Source organism: Bactrocera tryoni, chromosome 5 (genome assembly GCF_016617805.1).
Source record: "Bactrocera tryoni isolate S06 chromosome 5, CSIRO_BtryS06_freeze2, whole genome shotgun sequence".
NCBI classification, from domain to species: Eukaryota; Metazoa; Arthropoda; class Insecta; order Diptera; family Tephritidae; genus Bactrocera; species Bactrocera tryoni.
Window position 1 is genome coordinate 21,190,033 of NC_052503.1, and position 24,787 is coordinate 21,214,819.

The 24,787-nt window shown below is 36.3% G+C and overlaps 1 protein-coding gene across 2 annotated transcripts; it reads right to left on the reverse strand.

Moving 5' to 3' along the window:
- Window positions 1-3,884: 3,884 nt before the first annotated feature.
- LOC120778246 (DNA N6-methyl adenine demethylase) lies at window positions 3,885-20,147 on the reverse strand. 2 transcript variants are annotated; one of them, XM_040110007.1, is made up of 8 exons: window positions 20,011-20,147; window positions 7,799-10,517; window positions 7,526-7,730; window positions 7,297-7,460; window positions 6,716-7,229; window positions 5,650-6,617; window positions 4,153-5,559; window positions 3,885-4,078 (listed from the first exon to the last, which is right to left on the reverse strand). In XM_040110007.1, exons 1-8 carry the CDS (start codon window positions 20,035-20,037, stop codon window positions 3,963-3,965), a joined length of 6,120 nt encoding a protein of 2,039 aa, XP_039965941.1. In that variant the 5' UTR covers window positions 20,038-20,147; the 3' UTR covers window positions 3,885-3,962. The 2 variants fall into 2 exon arrangements, with proteins under 2 accessions (XP_039965941.1, XP_039965940.1); XM_040110006.1 differs by having other exon boundaries at window positions 4,153-6,617.
- Between the last annotated feature and the right edge of the window lie 4,640 nt (window positions 20,148-24,787).

Here is a 24,787-nt window from a genome sequence, read left to right on the forward strand (position 1 = left end):
TATACAAGTAACTGAAATATATAAATGTTTAGCGTCAATATTTATACACGCTAACTTAGTGCTTGCCGCTTGTTTGTTTGTGTGTTTAAGTCTACATTTTTTTATTACTTAAGTAATAAAAATATTTTTTGTTATATTTTTGTAATTTACTTTATTTTCTTTTGTCTTCCATATATATTTTTAATGATAAATACGCGCATGCAAATTTTTTTTGCATTCATGTATTTCATAATTATTGAAAACAATAATCGTTAATGCCACTAACTGCTTTGTTTTAAATGTATGTGTGTGTTTGCCTAAATTTTAATTTTTTATGATTTTTACTTTTAATTTTATTTTCGCTTAAATCTTGCGTAAAACACGCTCGTTCCCTATGTCTATGTATATGTATGTATACATTTTGATAAGTATTTATGTTTTATTTTTTTATTTAAAATATTCTTGCTCAATCATTTGCTTATTTTGATGTCTTTCGCTGCCTACAAACTAATTATGTGTGTGTATGTGTCAGTATTCTGCTTTTTCGCGTTTATAGGCTCAGTATTTTTACGGTTATTTATTAATTTTTTCTTGTGAAAATACAATTTTTAAACATTTCGTAATAGTTTTTTTTTTTATAATAATTTTTACATATTTTTACAAACCTTTTAGATTTTTTGTTCATCATTTTTGGCAAGTGTTGAAAGTTGTGTGTGTATGTGTGAATATGCGCAATTTTTATGGCAATTTGCGCTCAACTTTTGCATTATTTAATTCTAAATGTGGAAAAGTGTTAAATACTGTATGCTAAAAGTGATTTTTTAGCATGAAACAAATAAATTTTATTATTAAAATATTTTTTTTTTAATAAAATTTGTTTTTAAAATAAAAAAAAAATTTTAATTAAATTAAAATTTTTATAAATTAAAAATTAATTAAAAAAATGTTTTTGAATAAAAAAATTAATTAAAAATTTTAAAAATAAAATTTATTTAGAGTGCGCCGCGAAAAAGTTAATGTAGCTTATACATACAGCTGTCGCCTTTGTTATTTTTAATGTATTCCGGTGCTTGAATTTAAGGTTAGGTTTGATTTTGATTCGTTTAGGCCACTTTTTGAATTTGAAATACTTTAAGAAACGCTAACGAAAAATACATTTTTGCAGCATTGTGCATAAAACTCAATTAACGTTTGAGATTTTTCGAAAATATGTTGGTTTTTCATACATTTTATACAAAAATTAATAATAAATTAGTCAAAACACTTTTTCAAAAAGACTTAATGCAGCATATATGCTGCTTTTGTTGTTTTAAATTTATTTTGTTGGGTGAATGTTAGGTTAGGTGTGCTTTAAATTGTTTTTGAATTTGAAATACTTATGAAAACTGCAAAATATTTGTGTTTATGCGAAAATATGTAGACTTTTCATGAATTTTATGCAAAATTAGTAATAAAATTAGTTAAAATACAAATTCAAACTAAACTGTAGTCAATAAAAGAAAATTTAAAAAAAGTGTTTTTCAATCAAAAATATGATCGCTTTTCGGTTTCGACTAACAATTAAAATTATTTTTTTTGCTTTGCAATTTTTTACAAAAATGTGTTGCAGCAGGTATTTTATTTATGGTTTTGAAATTTTTGGAAAAATCTAAATTTATTTCAGTACACTAAGCTGTCATAAACAAATACAAATTTATTATAATGTAATTTGAACTAAAATATATTTTTGAGTTTCGACCACCAATTGAATTAATTTCGAAAATATTTAAAAATAATTTCCAGTAAAAATTCAGCAGTGTTTTGAAATTTTTTTTCTATTTTTTACGCAAGTGCACCCTTTTATTTTAGTTATGCATTTTTGGAAATGTTTTGAAAAAAGAATAATTTTAGTGCACTAAGCAAATTATTGTAATTTAATCCAAAACATCTTGTTTTTTAGTTTTGACTACCAAGTCAAGTTACTATAAAAATATTTATAAACAATTTTCTTAAAGGTTTCTGCTTTTACTACCAATTTGTTGTCGATTTTTTATGAAAATGTGCACTGTAGACTTTATTTTTAGAAAATTTTGAAATTTTTTGTTTAAACTCAAATAATTTTAGCGCAAGCTCCGACGTTATTAAACTCACACATTTTCTATACTAAAATTATATATATTTTTAGAAACTATTGTTTGCTTTTTGAATTTATTTTTATTTTTTATTTTAATTGTGTATTTTTTACTGTTTTGTGCCTTTAAACTGCCTTTCATCAGCTTTTTCGTAAAATTTATGATTTATTAATTATGTTTGCATGTTTTTAAGCTGCTTATATGTTTGTTTGTATGCGCTATGTCTGTACTTGAGTAGTGAAATTTTGTATTTTTATTTTAATTTTGTATTTTTTCTATTAAAAACGGTTTTATTTTCTTTGTACTTTTGGCAATGTTCTTGTTTTCTAACAGTAAATTTTTTTATTTGTAATTTGTTGACTTTTTCACTTAGTATTTATGTATGTACTTAAAAGTATGCTACATTTGTATTTTAAATGAGTTTTGTCGGCTATTTGCATAAAAAATGTATTTCACTCTAAACTGCTGTATGAATGTATGCATGTATGTATGTACGTATGTATATAAGTATGCTGCTATTAGTATGTGTGTTTTCAAATTGTTTATGCTTTTCACTCTTTGCTAAATTTATAGTCTTGCTTTCGTGTATGACTAATTTAAGAAAATAAGTAGAGTATTACTATCGTGATTTGTTGTTGTTGTTGTGGTTGTTTTTGATACTGCTGTAGCTGCTGCTATGTGTATTTGATTTAACTAGTTTAGTATTTTAGTAATTTGTAGAGTATTCTTCATTTTATTTTAGTAGTTTTGTATGTTTGTAGTTGTTGTGAGCGTGAAAATTTTGTTTTTGAATTGTTTTAGTAATTCCAATAATTCAAAAATATTTGCATTTTGTGCTAATTTTTGTCATATTTAACGACTGCTAAATTAGTTTGCGCAAATTTATGATTTTTTTTAGAAATATATTCACACTTCTTGGCTGCAGCATAAATTTTAACACTCACTTTTAGTAAAAATGTTTATGCAAATAAAATTTTTGATATTTAACGCTTAGTTCTGTGTGTGTAATTTGTTGCAGGTTCTTATAAAGCAAATAGAAAAAATATTTTAGTTAACTTTTTCTCTTTTAAAAACACAGAAAAACAAGTTTTTTAAATATGAGTAGTTTTTGACTGCAGCATTGCTTGGTAATATTTTGTTTTATAAAAATTGTATGTCTCATGCCACTCGCTATATGTTGTCTTTAGACTGTTGTATTCAACGCTAAATTTTCTCAAATTTTCGTTATGTAAACAGTTGTATGAACAACAAATAGTATGTAAGTAAAAGTATGATTCTATGTGTGTTATGAGCTGAATAATTTCAAAAATATTTTTCAACGGCTAGATTGTCACTCTCTTTGTTTTACAGCTACCTTTTGCTTGTTACAGTTACCCACAGATGTCAAAAAATAATAAAAAATATGGCACTCAACGTGTTAAGAATAAGTTTGTATGAAAAAATACGAGCAAAACAGTTAGCAGTGCGTCTGACAAAAAAAAGGAGAACAAAAGCCTGCTTAACTGTAATTTTTAGCATAATTGCAAATTGCAAATACAAAAACAAAAGCTACCTTAATACATAAGTTGAACGAAGGCAACACAGGCTGACCGACACACGGCGCCAACTTAAGCTGGCATTTGGTGCTGCTGTTGCTGCTGTTGTTGCAGCATTAACTGTTGTTGTAGTTGTTGCTGTTGCAGTTGCTGCTTATGCTGTTCTTGGTGCAATTGCTGTTGTTGCTGCAATTGCTGTTGCTGCTGCAAATGCTGTTGCTGTTGTTGCTGCAATTGCTGCTTAAGCGGTTCTTGCTGCAATTGCTGTTGTTGCTGCTGCTGCTGCTGCTGTTGCAATTCCTGTTGCTGCTGTTGCACGTTTGCTGCCGCTGTTGGACTAGTGTTGCCCTCCTGGTAGGGTCCCGTAACCACACACGGGTGCATAGGAAAGAGGGTCGTCCATGAGGTGGTTGTTAGTGTTGGCGCGTGGAGTGATGCTTTCCCGCTTTTTGCCTGCTCAACGGAAGAAGCAGAATTCTCATTAGCAATTTCGTTCACATTTGCATTTGAGTTGGCATTCTTCTTACCCGAATCCTTTTTCTTTTTGCTTGCCGAACCGCCATTCCCGCTGCTCTTCACTGTTGCCGGTGCCGCTACTGCGTTATTTGCCAGCGTTGTCGTCTCCATTGGTGTTGCCACACTACCACAATTACCGTTATTTGTTGCGTTCGTACCGTCCTTCTTGGCGCTGCCACCGCCGCCCGTACCGCTGTTGCTCCCTTGTGCAGTGCCATTTGTGAGCGCGCCTTCAGCGTCGTCTTCGTCTTCTTCGCCATCGCCACCCTCACGTTCTTTCTTCAACTTTTCACGTTCTTCTTTGGCTTTATTATCGAGGTCTGTATTGATTTTCTTCACACGCATCTTCTCCTCCCACTCGTCAATACCGTGACGCGCACGATTCAAATTACGATGTTGGTAGAATATGAGTGTCATGCGCGTCGGCTCGTGTCGATTGGGATTGCGCAATGCCGTTGTTGCATGCAACTCGTGCTTGGCGCACTCGATCAGTACGCTGCCGTGATTGAGCGCAATGGCCACACCACCCATTTGTGGATCGGCGAATGCTTCGTAATTGTCATTGATTTCCGTTACTTCGCCAATCGGTTCCAACTTGTTCGGATTGGAGGTGGTTGCCACCGCCGCTGTGGCAGTAGTGGTGGTTGCCGTTGTTGTTGTGTTGGTACTGCTACTTGTTCCGCATGTGCTTGCGCCCGTATCGGTTGCAGCGCCATTCAATGCTGTTGGACTACCGTTGTCATTGCTATTGCTAGTGCTGTTGTTGCTGTTATCATTGTTGATAGCAGTAATTGGTGTTGTCGGCACAGCGGTATTGGCAATGGGTGACGTTACATTAGCATTTGCAATCAGCGTCGGATTGGAGTTCGTAAGCTCCGTGTTTAATGGCGTCGGCTGCGCATTGCCGTTGTTGAGATCGGGCAGCACAGTCTGCGCTTGCACCATTGGCAGCTGCGTTTGCGTCTGCACCGGCGTTTGCGTTTGCACTTGCTGCATCTGTTGAGCGTCAACTGTTGGTGTGATCTGTGCCACTGGTGTGGATAACGCATTCTTCAGATTGCCATTGGAGAGCGGCATTTGCGTTTGCGCCTGCGGTATGGCGGTGGCTAACGAAGCGTGCTGATGCGTACCACCGTTTGGCGGTAGCACTGTGGTTGCGTACGCAGCCGTGGAGGCGGTGCTCTGATGATGACCGTACATATTCCAGTTCGGTGATGGTGGTGGTGGCGTGTGCGGCGGTGTTTGCTGCGGATACATGCTGTACGGTGAGTAGGCCTGATGATAACCATAGTTGTAGTTCATATTTTGGTACGCGTCGTAGGCGGAGTAGGCCGAATGTGGCGGCGGATACATTTGATAGTTGCTTGGGTACTGGGTGTACTGATAGTCTGCCGGTGGTTTTGGTTTGACAAAGCCTTCTTCAATGGGCGTAGCATGATGGTGTGGATGTTGATGGTGTTGTGTTAGATTAGTCATTGGTGTCAATGGAGTGAGTGTGGTCAACTTACTTTCAGCTAAAGTATTATTCACTATGGTGGTTGAGTCGGGGTTCTCCTCACTGCCGCGGCTCTTCACATCGCCGCGCACGTCATGCACTTGCGTCAGCTGTTGACTACCAGCCGTTGGTAGATTATTGTAGTTGCTAGCATATGTTGCATTGGTCGTGTCGTGATGTGGTGTTAGCGGTGCGGCGGTGGTGGTGTGATGTACGTTGCCTTGCGGCGGTGCCATCGGTGCTGCGGTGGCGCCTGGTGCTGCGCTCATGCCAACTGCGTGTGTGGCGTGCGTGGCATGCGGCGGTGGCCAATTGCCGTAGTAGTTGCGTGAGTCTATGTAGGAACCGGTCTGGTAGTCGTACGAGTAGGGCGAATCGAGCACCGTGCTTGAGATCTGATTGGATTGCAATTGCGCATCTGTGAAGGTATCTATCATAGTCGCCATATTCATTAGACTGGAATTGGACGACATGAGCTGATTAGGTGGGTTACCTCCGACCGCGTTGTTCACAGCGGTATTCATATGTGGGTTGTTGTTATTGTTCACTGGCGGTGTCGTGAAAGCACTGCCAGCCGGACTGGGATTGTTGGTTACTGGCGTTTGACAGCGCGGCGACGGTGTGGATGGCGGTGCTGATAACGGTGTTGTGGCTGCGGTATTGACTGCGGCCCCCGCTTTTGATTTCGACTTTGATTTACCATTGCTACCGCCACCTTCCTTCTTTCCGTTGATTGTGGTCGTGTTGGTGTTGTTGTTAGCCGCGTTAGCAGTGCCATTGTTTCCGTTATTGTTGTTGGCGTTAGCGGCATTGTTCGTCGGTTGCGGCGTGGCAGTAGGCGTTGGTGTTGTCGGCGTTGTGGCGGCCGTAGTGGCTGCCGCTTCGGCATCAGGTGCGGGCGTTTCGTCCTCTTTTCGCTTTTTGCCATGTCGCCGGCAAGGTATGAGCGGTGTGGAGCGCACACGTACTTCACAGGGAAATCTGAAAGTGTAAATATTTCAAATGATGCATTATTGAATGTTCCGAGGTGGGGATGCACGCGCCAATGGGCTGCTATTAAAACTCAACACTACACTCACTTGTCCAACACTTGTACCGCGCCGGTGCGATGCTTCTCACGTTGTCCCTCCATGCTTTCGAATTCGTCCGTCGTATCCATGGTGTATAACGGTAGCACATGCAACTGTTCATCGTCGGGTGGACGTCCATCACGATTTGATGGTTTCAGCAGCGCTACTTGCACTGTACAGCCGTCCTGCATATTGTGCAAATCTCTATGTGCATGCGCACAAAAGTCTAGACACGCTGTAACGCCAGAGAAGGGTCGTCCAGTTTCCAGCCCCAGACGACAGTCTGTTGCCTCCTTCTCGTACTTGGTTTGATTGTCATATGAACGGGGGCAAACTTGTTTGAAGAGTGGTGCCAACACTGTGGCCAAAAGATTCATGTGGTCTTCGATGGCCGACTCTTCACTTTTAACGGACAGTCGGAATTTGCGCACCGTCTTCGAGCGTGCATACTTACAGCCATTATAGTACATGGACCAAGAGCAGCCAAAACTATACGAGGCAGCCGATGTTTCAGGATCAAGACCTAGAACAGGGAAGTAATACAAAATGTTTATTCGCTTATGGCAATGTATAAAGACAGCTCGTCATACCTTGACATGCGCAGGTGCGACTTTCATTGGTGGCACAGCGACGCGTTGTTGGAAGTCCGAATTTATTAAGCTTTGGTATTAGATTTTTATAAGCATTATCCGCTTCTAGACGCGGCATGCCATCCCAAGCAACCATGCACACGATGATGAAAGCAGCGCCGCACCTAGTTAGTTGAAAAAATCTTGTTAATTTTGGACATTCTAAATTTTGACTAGTGTGTTGAATTACCTGTGACCTGGTCGCTTCTTGACAACAACCAAAATTTTTTCCTCTGGATCGGCGCGCCGTATAACCCATTTTGCCAATGGACAACCTTGCGTGGTCTTACCTTCCTTGCCCGTGTAAATAATCTTCTCTATACGCAACTGCCTACCAGAAATTTGACAACGTTCTTCGAACTCTCTACGCAGTTCCGATAAAGTCGATGCAGTACCTGAAAGAAATGTTGCAAGTATAAGTATTCAGTTGTGTCCCCTTGTTTGACATCACATTACGACTCACCGAGATGCGTATAGTATGTTCCCGGTTCGGGTGGATTCTTGTCGGAATGAAAGCACTCACACTCCGGTATCTCCGTCTTGTTGCCCTTTTCCAATCTATCTGTGGTATCAAACATTGGATTGATTTTCTCATGCTTAACCACAATTTCATTATCTTCCTGCTTTGCGCCCTTTTTCTTAGGTTTTGCGCCGTTATTTACTTCAGGCTCTTCTATTGGCTCATCCATAATTTCATCCTTAGTTTGTATACCCGTACAAGTGCCGCCTTTGAGATGTTCCGCGGTGGGTGTGCGTGTGCCGCCTTGTCGGCAACACGAAAAACCAGAACTATTTTTAATAGCAGCTGGTCCACCTTCACCCATAAACGGGTAACTGGTGTTATGAGATAGCACACCCAAGTCTTCGATTTTCGGCTCAATCATTGTGTGACCCAAGTGCGATGGCGTTGGCCCTAGTGGATACCGATGTGGTGGTATGGGATACGCATGGGCTGGTATGTCTTTTTCATAGTTTGTGGGCAATGGTATGATGCTATTGGTATCCGGTTTGCGGTCAATATCCATCAGATGATGGTTGTTGTGATGATGTAAGCTTGAACTACTACTGGACTTCATTAGTGGACCGTTGGACGCTTTTATGTGGCTGGAATGGCCAAGCGAACTGGAGTGATGCGGATGCATGCCGTGCGTACTGCCATAACCCATGCTACCCGACGAATGTTGATAGCCGGGCACAAAGTTTTGCTGATAACTTTGTTGGAATGAGCTCGAGCCGCCATAGTATGGTGAGTTATGATAACTGGCATAATCCTGCTGACTTTGGTGGTGTTGCTGCTGTGATGGCATGCCTTGTACCTCATTCTGGCAAAAGTCGGCATATTGTATGAAGTTCTGATAGTTACGCTCGTAACCCTCCATTTTGGTATGTTGGGCAGGCAAGAGACCAGGTTCGGTCTTGATATATGGCGTGTGGTAGTCAGGATGTTGTGGTGGCGGATAGCCATGTGAGGGTGGGTAGCCAGTCTTATCCAAAGATTTTATACTGTGTGAGCCATGTAGTGGACCATGGAGTCCGCCACCAGGATCATTGCTATTCTTATCGAGTTCAGCTGCTTCCGCTGCTGCTGCCCGACTTTTACTCTTACGACTGGATTTTTTCGGTTGGACTTCAGTGTGTGCAATAGTGGTGTGTCCACCGTGACTGATTGTTGTATGCTGTTGTTGATGATGATGTTCGGCTGTGGGGAAACTACTTGCCACCGGTTTCTTAAATGAATTCGTGTGGTGTGGCTTCCATATTTGATCGCCACCACCCCCTATTGGTTCGGCTGCTAATGTGCCATGACCGGGTGTCAAACCCGAACTATTGGACGTTTGTATGCCTTGCATTTGCTGCTGTTGTTGTTGCTGCTGCTGCTGTTGTTGAGCAGCTTGTGTTGCAGACACATTAGAACCAGTCGTACCATTGGCGTTCATTACTGAATCGCCGCGGAGATGGTGGCTATACGATAAAAAATGACCGGTCTGCGCTTGTTGGTTTGTGCCCAACGCATTGGAACCGGCACCGAGCGATGCGGGATTGCTGGACATATGCAGATCGGTAGGGGTATTTGAGAGCGGATCTTTGGGATCATTTTTCCGAAGTATCATCGATTTTATACGCGTATTCAGATTAACGCGTTCACCCTGCTGGTAAGGATCACTGGCGGCGCCAATCGCTGGTGACTGTTGTGACTGACTGTTCCAATTCCAGTCTTGTTGCATCTGCTGTTGCTGTTGCTGCTGGTGTTGCTGTGCTTGTGGCGGTGATGCAATGTGGCTTTGCCCTTGTTGCTGCTGCTGTTGTTGTTGTTGCTGCATGGAATTGTGATGTGGCGAGGGTGGAATGTTGGTGCCGTAGGTCTGTTGTGCCGACGGCATATTGCCGTTGGGCGATTGTGCAATATGGTTCGGTGACTGAGAAACATGGCGGGGTTGTTGTTGTTGTTGCTGCTGCTGTTGTTGTTGTTGTTGCATCAGGCTACGCGTTGGCGATTGTGGCACATTGGGGACGCCTGGCGGTTGCATCGGTGTTGCATCAATGGCAGCCGTTGTCGCTGCTGCTGTAGTTTGACCACCATTTAGCGGTGTTGCGTTCGCATTGTTGCCGGCAATTGCGGTGCCGGCTACTGCAGCTGCTGAGCTGTTGTTGCTCGTTGTTGTCTGTTGCTGTTGTTGACTTGAGCCGCTGTAGTCGCCTGAATACCCGTTACAATTGAGTGAGCGCGGCGGCACGCTGCTCACTCGCGGATATCCAGGCGTGTCGTTTCCCGACATCGTCTTATTCAAATCACCAGATGACACACCCAAATGCTGCTGCTGTTGCAAACCAACCGAAGGCGGTGCTGGCGCTGTCGACACCTGACCGGCATATGTAACGGCGGCCGGACTGAAGCCAACACCCTGCAGTCCCACCTGATTGATGGGTGCAGTCGAGAGTTGTTGACTCTGGAAATCGTAACGCTGTACGGGCGCACCATACGGAGAACGTCCGTAATTCGGATCAAATCCGAGCCCAGTCTGCACATAACCATTTGATGGGTAGGCATACGATTGCGTTTGGAAATCCAAAGAGTTGAGCGATGTGATGGGTGGTGTGTTCTGTGGAATTTGCTGGATAAATTGATTTTGCCAACCCTGTGAGGGATCAGCCTGCCATGTGGGGTAGAAGGCCATGGGCGCCTGGAAAACACACACAGAAAGAAAAAGCAGATGGTGGAATTTTATTAGTTAAAATTTGATAAATATTTTCTGTAATTGAAGGTAAGCAAGTGATAATGATTTGCATAAGGACTTAACTTTCATACATACATACATATACACATATACATATACTTTTGTTATAGTGCCGTTAGAAAGCATTAATATCCACATATGTGCGCTTTTAACCAGTAATGGCCATGAAAATTGCTAATGCTCAATATACACATATACATACCCACATATACATAGATACATAAATATTTAAGCATTCTTTAAAACATTTAAGCTATCATATTTCATTCGTTAATGCTACCCCAGGCGGTGCTAAAGGTTGCTGTCAGCTCTGCCGGGTTATAAATTCCCGAAATTTAAGCATCTGCACGAAAATCAACACACTTCCTCCGTTTCGGGGGGTGAGTTTTAAAGTGATTCGCTGCGGCATACCCAAGAACTGATAATGGCGCAAGACGGAAATGTAGTTTATGTATATGAATGTGAATGTGTGTGTGTGTTTACCTGTGCATTAGCGAACGTTAGGGTAGTTAAAAGCAAACGCATCGTTGAGGTATTTAAATAAATTTCATTGTAATGCTAATAAATGCCTCATTTGACTATATACATATGTCGGAAAAAATAAATAAGACAACGGTAAAAAAAGCATATATGCACCCATGGGAATAAAATATTTCTTGCAGAGATCGGTGATTTTTAACACTTTCAACTGGCATCTAATTCATGTAATCACAAAGTGACCAACCGACTTTTCTATGTGGCAGAACACAGAAAATTAAGCGAATTCTGAGCAGCACTGTTACTAAGGCGCTTAATCTTATTGAAATTTTGAGTGCCAGTATTTCATTGTCTATTAACTTTAGCTAATATTTGAATGCCATAATCTATAGTGTTTACATTTATACATAACGGGTGAACCAATATGTATTTTTTCAATAACATTTTTATAACAAATCACGCGTTTGGCATTTTATCATGGAAAGACTTACGCCTGAACAATGTTTACAAATCGTTCAACTTTATAAAGAAAATTCATGTTCTGCAAATAATGTTTTTCGCGCGCTTCGCTCAACTTATAGTCAACACAATCGGCTTTCTGAGCATACTATTCGCAACACCATCACCCTTCTTGAGACCCAGCATTCATTATTGGATAATATTCGACTGAGTAGACCAGGTTCAGGACACAGTGAAGAAGCCGTAGCAGAGTGTACACGAAGACCGTGGAGAGTCGATTCGGTGTCGTTCGCAACAACTCGAACTGATGTATGGAATGACTTGGTGCATTTTACGTCGAGATCTTAAATTGAAAGCCTTCAAAAAGCGGGCTTGCACAAGACCTGAAGCCACTCGACCTTCCTAAGCGACATCGCTGCGATATATGAGCTCTTGAAAAGTTTCAAGAAGATCCGACGTTTTCCAGCCAAACTTTGTTCAGCGATGAGACCCCGTTTTGGCTCAATGGGAAAGTAAACAAGCGAAATTGCCACATTTGCGACGAAAAGCAACCTGAAGAGATTCAAGAGCTGACATTTCGTCTAGAAAAAACAATGGTTTGGTGTGGTTTGTGGGCCAGTAGAATCAGCGCTCCATATTTCTTCAAAAATTAAATCGGTGAGAACGTAACCGTCAATGGCGACCATTATCGCGCCATGATAACCGATTGTTTGATGCTTGAAATTGAAGCTCGTGATCTCGGCGACATTTGGGTACAACACACATCGCGTTAATCAATGGAATTATTGAGAGAACACTTTGGTGAGCGGATAATTTCACGTTTTGGGTCGGTCGATTGTCCACACAGATCTTGTGATATCATAACGTTAGACTTTTTCCTGTGGGGATATGTAAAGTCTAAAGTCCACGCGGACAATCCCGCTTCGATTCAGGCCTTGGGCCAAACCATCACACGTGTCATTCGCCAGTTACCAGTCGAAATGCTCGAACGAGTCATCGAAAATTGAACTCAACGGAAGGACCATCTAAGACGTAGCCGCGGCAAACATTTGAAAGAGATAATCTTCAAATAATAAATGGCAAAGAATGTTGTTTTTTTTAAAGAAAGGAGCACCGAAATTGAACTCCTTACATATACATAAATATACATACTTATTTTTTGGTATTTTTAGTAACAATATATAACTCAAAGATACAAATATATTACACATTAGTGTATTTGCAACATTTTTTGCATATATGTACATATGTATATATTTATAAAATGTTTGCAGCCACAGGATTTGTGTGTTGCCTCGATTCGTAGTATTTACATAAGTGTATCTATACATATGCATATGTATGTATTGTATAACTCTGTATTTGTTATTTTTATAGCATTTTTTTTAACTTCACATTTGTACATATGTATGTATATGTTTATGATAAACTTTGCGTAATTCTGCACATTTCGCTGTAAAAACAACTTTCACTTTAGTTGCGAAAAATTGCACCTGGGTTTGGGTTAATAAAACATTTCATTCAATTGCAGGCGTTTCTCGCGCCTTTTTTTGCTTTGCTTTGCGAAATTCATTTGCACATTTGTATATGATATTGGAATAAAAATAAATATAACAATTTGGCGATTTATGAATGAAAAGTCGGGAATAAATACATACAGTTATATGTATGTATACATATACATTTATACACAACTTTTGTAGGCGTATATTTTTTCATGTAGTTGTGATGTACATATATACTAAATAAATAATGTGTGAATACACACACATATATAATAAATGTGTATGAATAAAGTATGTATGAAAAAATTGCTTGGTAGATAAACAACAAGAATAGTAGCAACAATTTCTCGCTTTAAATGTAGACTAATGAAGGAAAAATATTTTTGTCCAGATTTTTTTCTTATCAGAATATGTTTATGTGTGGATGTTAGTTAATATTGTGCTTTACATACATATGTACATATACGTATATGTATGTAGGAAATATTACTTCCAGCGTATTAGGCATATATAAAAAGAAATTCACACACCTTCTACATAATATGTGAATATGAGCAGAAAGGCATGAAAGCTAAATGCCAAAATATGAGCACTCTCTTATAAATAAGCATAAGTATGTGTGAATGCATCTAACGGCACTTGCAACATAAGTCTTGATAGCAGCAGAAAAATGTTAAAATATGATTCCAGTAATGGCTGTGTTGATGATACGCCGGTGTGCCATGAAAGTAGAAGCGAGCGCCAACATTATCAACCACGAAAATGTCATAAACTCTATGCATATCAGAAATTAATGTATATAGTATATAAATAAATATGTATGTGCATATATATTATATATATATACATATATACACATTATGTAAGCAAATATCCATTTTTGCGAAAGAGCTTTCTTCATAAATAAAATATATGAGCTGAAATATGCTGACTGCTGGCGGATGTAGTGAGCAGATGATAAGCTTTATGAGTAATTGCAGCTTTTAATGAGGACTTTCATATATGAGAGTCGAAATTCCATAAGAAGGAAAACTGAAATTCTTACTGATAGATACTAGATATGAATGAAATACAAATATTGGTAGATATTATGTTGTTAAATTTTTCTAAAAATAAATAATCAAGTATTTTAATGTCATAATTTTCTAGTTAAGTGAAAGCTCAAAAGCTTTTTTCATATGTTTAGCAGAAAACTTAGTCACCGATTAGAGATATAAGTTTTATAAAAAAACTCAGAAGACTGTTTATTGAGTTTATTTACAAATATTTAAGCAACTAAAAAATAAGCTTAGAAAAAAAATAAGTTTCAAAATTTTTTATATATTTTTTTGCTATTTGGGAAATTAAAGGTTATTGTTGTCACTGTTTTCTAGTCCCCGTTAGGGTGGTAAAGTTCTGATAAGTTGTCACTGAGATCATCCAAAGGTAAGGGAAACACAATTCCCACAACAGTCGGATTTTAACCGGCCAAGGACTGTACTTTCGGAGATCTAGCATCGTTTGTGAAATTAAAGGTGCTTATCTTCGCTAAATTGAAGGCTTGGTGGGTTTGTCCCATGGACATAATTTGTGTTTTTTTCTCTAGTACATAATATATGCGATTAATTTCAATTTTTATTTAAAAATGTTAAAAATATAACTTTCAACTCATTTACTCTTATATAGAGAGTATACTCTCTGTTTTATAAGACAATATTTCTAAGGATATTATAGGTGCTTGTCTTCGCTGATTTTGAGGTTTGAAACTTTGCTTTTGCTTTTTTTTTTTTTAAATGTCACGTTACCGATATCTAGGAAAATAAATTCTATAGGGCTATATATTTTACAAGCAAATCAGCACTGTAATTTATAGAAAATATAAGGGTTTTCTACCATCAACCTACTCAAATAAAATAGCAATAATAATTTGTCTTATCATAAATTAATTAAATTTTCATTAATTCATCTATATTATCAATAAAATGTGCAATCTTAGTGTACACATATGCCATAAAAACACTTAAAAGAAATTAGAAAAATAATTACTTCAGAAAGTGCGAATAAAGAGGGAGAACATTTTAAATTTCCTACGAGCAAAATAATAAATCAGGTTTCTGATTTTAGCTTTGGTGTAGAGCTCGTATGTAAAAGACTAGACCTGAATAGTATGAACAACTAATAAACTAAGTGTGTAGCTAGTTTTCAAGGACAAAAGTCTTTTCGCAGCAGTTTAAGCGGTTACATAGGTTTACGATTTTCAAAACATCGATTTTTTATTGTCTTATCAATCTTTACCACACCCCTTAAATATTGGCCTAAATTTTCGAGTTGATCAAAGTAATACTTTCGAAGATACAGCCTTGGGAGCTTGTGCGCTCGAAGCTAGCTAGAAATGCGCCGTCTTTAAACGCGTTTTTCTCGAAACTGTGTTTTTGAAGTTGCTTGGCAAAATTTCTCGAGAACTACTCAACCGATCTTCATGAAATTCTTCACAGATTCTTCACTTTTGAGATACAATTCTTAAAGACTTGAACGAATGATTTTTCCCGATTGCAACTATTTGAAAAAAAAATCTCGCGAAATTTTTTAATTTTTTATAAAAATGTCTATCAAATTTCCAATTTTCGGTTTTTTTTCTTTCGTTCAAGTTCTAAGTTAAGGTTTTAACTAAAATACGTATTTTTCGCTTTAGATGATCTTGTAAGGAGTTATGCTGCCAATGCGGGCGCATCTTTTTTTCGAAGGGTCACCGGAAATGGCGTCGCAATAGCCAAGTTTAGAATATTTTTTCCAAAAATTTGAGAATTTCTCTGTTAATAGTAGTGTATATTTATAACAGTAAAACCTTCTAATAAAATATTTAGTTTTTTATATGAGAAAAAAATTGTTGAAAAAAGGTGTTTTTACCCGAGGATACATGGGTTTCCCTTATGAATATGTACGATGTTCAGTTCTATGCAGATGTGCTTGTATGTAGTATCAAAAGTAACTACTTTTGTAATCAAGAATTTGCATATTAATAAACATAAATTCATAAGTAGAAGGAAGAAAATTTATTTGCAAAAATCTTTGTCATAAATTAGAAACTTAAAGTGCAAAAAATATGCATACTTGTATATAAAGTTTCTTATGTAATTTGCATCGAGCAAGTGTGCTTGTAAAAAATTATTCATTCCATGATTAATTACTGCAATTATGAATTTGTATTTAGTCGACACCTCTGTGAATAATGATGTGACACTCAACGAGCGAGCTGCTGTGTGGGTGTAAACTTGAAAATTACGGTTGTTTTGCTGACGTCACAAGGGAGCAAATAGTTTTTTGAAAACCAATTACACTTATCAACGAAGATTTTTTTTTGAAAATTTACACTGAAGATATATGTCAAAAGGGCGAAAGTTCGAATTTAAGTTGTTCTTGTACTAAAAAGTTTACCACTTCAAGCCACAATGATTAAACATTTCTTATTTACATTTTTTTTATTGCATAAATAATAAAAATGTCAAAGAAAAATGTATGACTTTCCATTTTATGGCTGCTGCATGTGTATGTGTGTATTAAAAGCGAACAACGGCAATTGATTGCAATGTGCGCAATTGCCTATGCGCGATTGCGCCGATAAAATTCGTGACACCACAGCCAAGAGTAAGAAGAAGAAATATGTGAAAGCTTATAAGAAGAGTGGGAAAATAAGTCAGCATAAAACGCTATACAAACACATGGAAAACCTCCCTTGAATACTCTGCTGGCGGGAGGAAGGCGGGCAGGGTGAAATTGAATGTGAAATGTTGGGGTTGGTATAGCGGAAGTGCGCCCTATACGCAGGTGGGGTTGTCCCATGGGAGAAATTTGTGTTTTTTATGCTCGTATATGTATGCGGAAATATTTATGTGTTGGTGTAAATGAGTGTAACCACCCAGTAGGCAGAGTTGGAGGTAATGGGTTTAAAAGGAAACTACTTCAGTGTTAAAAAATTTTATTTTGAGAAATTAAGCAAAAATAAGAAGAACCGCTAACTTCAGCTCCACCCAAGCTTTAATACATTACACAGGTTAATTTTTGATAGCGTAGAAAAGTATGAAAATATACTTAGCTTGATTTTGATCGATTAGTTTGTATGCCAGCTATATGCTATAGTGAGCCGATCTGCACAATTTGCTCGTAGATTGTAGCGTAGGCTTGAGCAATAACATATGCTAATTTTCTGGCAGATACCTTTTCAAATAAAAAAGTTGTGCGTACAACAACTTGATTCTGATTGATCAGTTTGTATGGCAGCAATATGCTACAGTAGGCTGATCTGAATAATTTATTCGGAGATTGTAGCGCTACCTTAGAAACTAATCTATCTTGAATTTCGAAATGATATCTTGTTTAATAATAAAGTTGTCCATACAAGGTCTTGACTTAAATCGATCAGTCTGAATGACAGCTATAGGCTATAATGCTTCAATATAAGCGGTCATAGAGAGAAAATAATCTGTGCTAAATTTTTGATTGATATCTCAAAAACTAATCCCTCAGTTTTAGGGTATATATAGACAAAAGAATCAGTTTTCTTTTTCTCTACACAAATTTTCGTGTTCAGCTTACCCTATGCATTTCCTACAAGGCCGCTATAGGGGTGTGTAGGACTATATTTATTTACATTTCTTGGACTGCCACAGAAATGGAAAACGTGCCAATTGTGTGGGAAGCAAATGGGTGGCAAGGTAAAGCCATTAAATTACTTTTAAACTCAAATCGCGATAAGGTAAATTATAGAGGACTACAACTGAGGGCAACACCGAGTTAATAATGGCAGCAAACTCTAAATAGTTGATTGCCTGTCTTTTCTTTTATCTGCCAATGCACAGATGTGTGTATAAATGTATGCATATTATATATGTATATACATATTTACATTATATACACATACATACATATATTCGTTTATATAAACTATGAGGAATTGTTAAATTATGCGGCAAACCTGGCGAACGCGCCATTTTGTTTATCAGCACGCAGTTTACGCATAAAAAAAAATAACGGTAATACCTTAAATCAAAGCAATTACGATAGTGGCCTTGATTTGCATAACTTAACGGTCTTATGCACTCGCATGACAGACGTAGTATACGTACATACGTCTTTGCAATGCAGCACAAAGTACACGTCAGCTATCTTCGGTTCTTTTTTTTTTTTTTTTTATAAATAAATTCGATTTATGGCTGACAAAGTCTTATCATTGGCAAGTGACCCCGTTACAAATAATGATTTATGCCCGCACTCATACGTATGTATGTATATGAATGATATACGCATATGCCCTATTTGCAAGCCTTCGTCGACCAGGTGCAAACTTCCTCCTTGAAAGTGCACTCACCAAGGTTGCATTCGGGAAAACTTGCGCAATTTATACGCTTTTTCTTTTCAGCTTTTCGTCTTTTGTTCGCAACAAATTTTTAATTCAATTTCGTTTGTTAAAAGGCTTTTTCAATGCTTTCAACTGCAAAACACTTTCGAAAATGTGCAAGTATACTCATATAGTATACATACATATACATATATAAATTTATAAAGTTTGGCCAAGGAGCGTGAATTATGGCGCGAACAGCTGTTTAAGTGAAGTGTGTTGCATGTGCATTTCTCCTCGCAAACATATAACTACACATGTGTGAGTGTATAGATATACATATGTATAAAGAGAACATCAACAAAACTTTGACGAAACTTTGATTTTTAATATAATTTGTGCAAAGTTTTTTTTTGGCGCTGTTTTTGTATACTTTTTCCTATTTCTTTAGGGAGCTGAGGATAATGCAAATGTAATGGTATTAATAGAATGCAGCAAAATCAAAGGCAAACTGATGCAAGTAGTATACTCAAGCTTGATATTTTATACACCAGCAATCTCAAAGTGTTGTCTCGGCATATTTGTTTTAAAATCAATACGCTTGCATATAATATAATTAAGGGTGCTAGGTAAATAGATGAAAAAGTTGCAAGGAGCGATTGCGTCGAACAGTTTGCTGCTGTTACAAGCTATGTGTGCATACGAATGCTTTTAAGACAACCTTGTAGCCCGCAAATAAATTTTCAGTTCGAAATGAAAGAATTAAATTGAACCGATGAAGATTTTTTCTCAACAGACTTTAAGAGTTTAGAAAAGTTTCATGGAAAGTTTTTGCGACTTAGAAAAAGGAAAGATTTTTTAGGGTAAAGGTTCTGGGTAAATCTTTCTTGAAAGAAAATTTTTATGGCACAGAGCATTTCTAAAAAAATATTGCTCATACGACATTGTGCTTTTTATTTTGAGAAGAGTGGTAATCATGATAAGAAAAAAGGGGCGCCTTCTAAAAAAAGGGTGGTAAAAATACCACTTTTTTCAAGTGTCAAAAAATATCCGAGGTTCAAAGACCTCTAAAATTCCTTTTTTATATTTTATGCAAAATGTGCAATTTTTTGTAAAAAATATTTTTGGTGCAATAGTGGTTACTCAAAAGTAGTTGGTATTCAATAATATCAGTATTTGCATACACATTACTATTTAGTTGATAGCATTGATTATTCAAAAAAAATATTATTTTCGGATAATCGTTACTCAAAAGTATTTGGTATTCAATAAAAAAAATTTTCGCATAGACGATACTGTATATTTTAGTTAATAGTATTGATTATAAAACAAATATTATTTTCGAATAATCGTTACTCAGAAGTATTTGGTATCCAAAAAATAAAGGCTATACGCATACACTTCACTATGCTTGTTAGTTGATAGTATTTACTTTTAAAAAACACTTTACCATAATCGTTACTCAAAAGTATTTGGTATGCATAAACGAAACTGTTTATGCTAGTTGATAATATTTATAATTGACTCGAAAATAGCAATAATCGGTAAAAAATACTGTTATGTAAATTTCCAAAGAAACTACTACAACGAGTAACCATCCTTTAAAATCCTACGAATTTTGACGTTCTTTGACAAAAAAAAAAAAAAAAAGTTTAAATGAAATATTCCCCAATTATACACTCACCATCGGTTGTTGCGGTTGATCTTTCATGGTTTGTATTTGTGCGGTTATTTGATGCTGTTGCAGCTGATGTTGCTGCTGTTGTTGCTGATGCTGATGTTGATGCTGTTGCTGCTGTTGTGGCAGCTGTTGCTGATGAAGTGAATGTTGCTGCTGCTGCTGTTGCTGATGTTGTTGCTGATGTTGTTGCTGCTGTTGCAACTGTTGGTTAGACTGCACTTGCTGTTGACTGTGTTGCTGCTGATGTTGTAAATGTTGTTGTTGTTGATGTTGCTGCAATGTATTCAATTGCTGCTGCTGTTGTTGCTGATTAGCACCGACACCCAGTAGACCGCTATTCGTATTTGGCGATTGATGTGGCACAACAGTGGCTATCGTTTGAGCTGACGGACTTAACGCCGAATTGGCGGCGGCGGTCACAGTCGCTGAGGCTTGACGTGGCGATGTGGTAGCTGCTGTGGCGGTAGCAGCACCGTTGGCGGCATTTAATTTATTCGACTTGGCGGTTGAAGCTTTGCGACCACGTGCCTGCAAGAGAGAATGAGTGAAAATTATGGTTAGTTAGTTTTGAGAACGTTTTTGTTTTGAGGATGTTATATAATATATAAAGACAGATATTGCATATAGTGTGTATAGTAAATTCTTGTACGCCGCTTAGGGTATATTAAGTGTGTCTTGAGTTTTGTAATACTCAGCAGGAAGCGTCTGAGAGCTTATAAAGTATATTTAGATATATGTAAATGAATAGCCTGATGAGTCGATTTAGCCATGTCCGTTTGTGTATACTAAGTTTTTGAGACATCGATATGAAATTTTTAAAACGTCCTTTTCTCCTGCTCATTTGTCGACATCGCCGATATCGTATTTCTATACAGAACTGAGCGTATAAACCACGCGCTCAAATTCAAGTCCTTGTATGGAAAACTTTTTTAATTGACAAGATATATTCACGAAATATGGTATATCTTGTTGTTGGAGGCAATGCTACATACACCCAAAAAACTATTTAGACCGGGTCACTATAGCCTATAGCTGCCATACAAACTGATCGCTTAAAGTCAAGTCCTTGTACGGAAAACTTTTTTAGTTGACAAGATATCTTCACGGAATTTTGCATGGATTATAACCCAAGTCTACGCTATAATCTCCAAAGAACTTGTATAGATCGGGCGACTATAGCATATAGCTGTCAAACAAACTGACCGCTCAAAGTCAAGTTATTGTATGGAAAACTTTTTTAGTTGACGAGATATCTTCACGAAATTAAGCATGAGTTATTACCCAAGTCAACGCTACAACCTTCAAAGAAATTGATCAGATCGGACTACTATAGCATATAGCTGTCATACAAATTGAGCGTTCAAAATAGAGACAAAGCTAATTCTATACCCTTTTAAGTTATAAGAAAGGAACACGTGAAGGGTATTACAGCTACGGTGCAATAAATAATTAATATTTTTATCAATTTTTCCAATAATACATTTAATGTGTATGTAAATTATAACTGAAATATCTTGTTACTTCTGACCCCAGCAATTTGGCAATTTACGTCGAATTTATATGCTATTAAAATCTCAAATTAACTAAATGTCAAATATAATTGCTAAAGTACTAAAAGTAAAACCAAAACATTTATTTGTCATCATTTGCCGCTATACTAGTAAGGCCCAAACACATACATACATATTTAGATAGTATATATGTATGTATGTTCATAAGTAAGCACGCAGTTAGTGCGTTGATGTTAATGTATGTTTGTTTGTTTGCTGTTGTTGTTGACCGATAAATTGCATACGTTTACAAATTGCATGCCATAAATTCCAGCTTAACTGTCATTACTGTTGTTGGCTGTTATTTTTGCGGCGCTGGTGGTTTGAACTTACAAACTTATTATTACTTTTTGTAAACACGCTGTCATTTCATAAGTATATACAAATATTATATATGATATGTACCACTTACATATAGTATATGCATCTATGTATAATAATATATGTACAGTTAAGTATTTTTATGGGTGTGTCCCCACCACATATGTTTGTGGGTGCAATTGATTGACCTTTGCGGCGTTGGCTTGCGGTGAACCCGCCGCTGTTGGCCGGCGTTGACCGCCATAATGCCAGTTTTGTACACGTAATTTTCATATTTTATGAATTAAATATCGCAATTAAAATGTAATTGAACGATACAACCGCATGCATGCATGTATGTGTAACTATGAATAGACCAAAATAGACTATATAATTTGCATGCGTTTGTAGGTCTATGCGCACATAGCCACTTATTTGCTGGAATATGTGCATTCTTCATGCGACAGCAAGTAGCATTAGCCATTCTAAATCGCTGTGCTAGCTTTTTGTCGCACTAAAACTCACATACACATATACCTAGTTATTATAACAAAAATTTGTTGTTGTTAAAATTATTTATCTATTTTTTTGTTTGCTTTGTTGTATTAATTTTTCTTTTACTAACGAGACGGCAATTTTAGCATTTCACATGCAATTTTAATTGCTAATATAGAAATTTAACGCGCCGTCACACCAATTGAAATTAATTAATCCCATATTCCAGCGAGTGGGCCAACTTAGGCTGGTTAGCTGAAAATGCGTTTCAACGATTTGCAATTAAATGCAAATGACACGACAAAAATAGAATAATGCTGGAAAGGCAACAATGAATAACTTAGGCAGCGGAAAAATTTTAATTATTTAGTAAAATAAACGGTATATTTTGTAGCTATTCAGTGCTTTTGGGAAATATGCATAATTTTTTTTCGTTTCGCTGGGTTTAATTAATTACATTTTGTTGTTGTAAGTTTTTTTATATAAGGCGTATTATTGCTTGAGTGAAAGCCTCTATGCTACAGAAATGTGAGAAAAATTGGCATATATAGTAATTATTTCCCAAATACTTTTGGAATAGTATTTTAAAAACAAGAAAAAAAATAAAATAATAATTATTCAAAATTTATAACAAATTGTCATATAGTTATATCAAACTTCTCATAGAATATAAATTAACAAAAAAATTATCAACTTTTTTATTAATAAAACTATACTTTCCTCACTTGCGTGAACTTCTACACATGACTCCATCCTCCAATAAAACTATACTAATTAACTTTTAAAAATAGTTGAAAATTTTTAACAATTTTTATTTTTAAAATTAGCTGGCAATATTTTATGATTATCAACAATTTCTTTTTGAATGTAAAGTGGAAAAAAAATTAAATTTAATTAAATTGAAATTAAAAAATAAATTTAATAAAATAAAAAAATTAATAAAATTTAAAAAAATTAATTAAATTAAAAAAAAATTCCAAAAATAAAAAAATAAAAATTTAATAAATTTAAAAATTAAAAAATTAATTAAATTAAAAAAATTAAAAAACAAATTTAATTAAATAAAAATTAAAAAGGAATTTAATTAAATTAAAAAAATTAAAAAAGGAATTTAATAAAATTAAAAAAATTGATTAAATTTGAAAAATTTCAAAAAATAAATTTAATTAAAAAAAAAAAATGTTTAAAACGAAAATTCAATTAAATTTAAAAAATAAAAAAAAATTCATAGATAACATTAAAAAGAATTTTATTAAATTTAAAAAATTTAAGAAAAGGAATTTAATTTACGCTTATATATAAATATAATTGATAGTGACTGCTGCTACCCAAAATTAGAATTTTTAATATATGAAAGCATATATTGTATTGTTGCTGCCTTTCGCCGAAGACTGACGAATGTAAGAGTTAGAGTGGCCACAAAAATTTTATAAAATCATAATTAAATTATTTTGCAAATTTTCTGTTTTTTTCTATTGTGTATTAAAAACTGGAAACTAAATGCTGATTTAGAAGGTTTCTTTGATATAAAAACCATCTTTTATTTTGCGAAACAATTGAAGAAAGCAACAAAGGTCGCTAAAAGAACGCACCAGTGTAGTAAAATGCTGCAAATAAACTAAAGCCAAGCAAATAGCAGTCAAGTGCAGCATTTACAGCTGCTGCCAAAAGATTTATGGATGAAGAGAGCAATAAAGTGAGGTTATAAATAAGTTATATGGCCTCTACAACATTACAACAGCTAGATTTACAGACAGACATACATAAGTATGTACTTACAACTAGAAGACTACAGTGAAAGAGCCAAAACTCGCCAGTAATTGTATGCAACCCATACATTAGTGATTAAATTGGAGAGTCAGTTTAATTTTATATTTTTCTGCATAATTATTTATGTTGCTTAATTGCTGTTTGGCTGTAATTTACTTATATACATTTATATAAGCATATATATACACTTTTATGTAACACACACATGCACATTTGTTTCTAGTAAGTGCTTGTTTGGTCGGCAAATAACGAATAATAAGAAAATGCGTTGCTGAATTAGATTGTAGGAGTGCCCAGAACGCCAACTGCGCCTCCACCGCCACCAACAACAGCAACTCCACCTCCTCCCCGCCGCCTGACGAACGTTAATACATTTGGCGTAAATGCAAATTTATGACGGTATTTTATGGTGTTTAATATTTCAAGATGAAAACGACAGCAGACGCGGCACAAATACACTAACTACAACTACAACAAAAGTTGGTATGTAAGTATGCTCTTTATATTGCCATCATAGTTAGTTAGTTAGCTGCTAGCTGTGTATGAGCAAAGAACGACAAAAAGCAACAACAACAAATCTATGGTATACATCTCAGCTGCCACATTGCAACATCGTTGGCAGGTGCTGCATATTATTGTGGCTAGCATGAAGTAGAAAAAGCAAT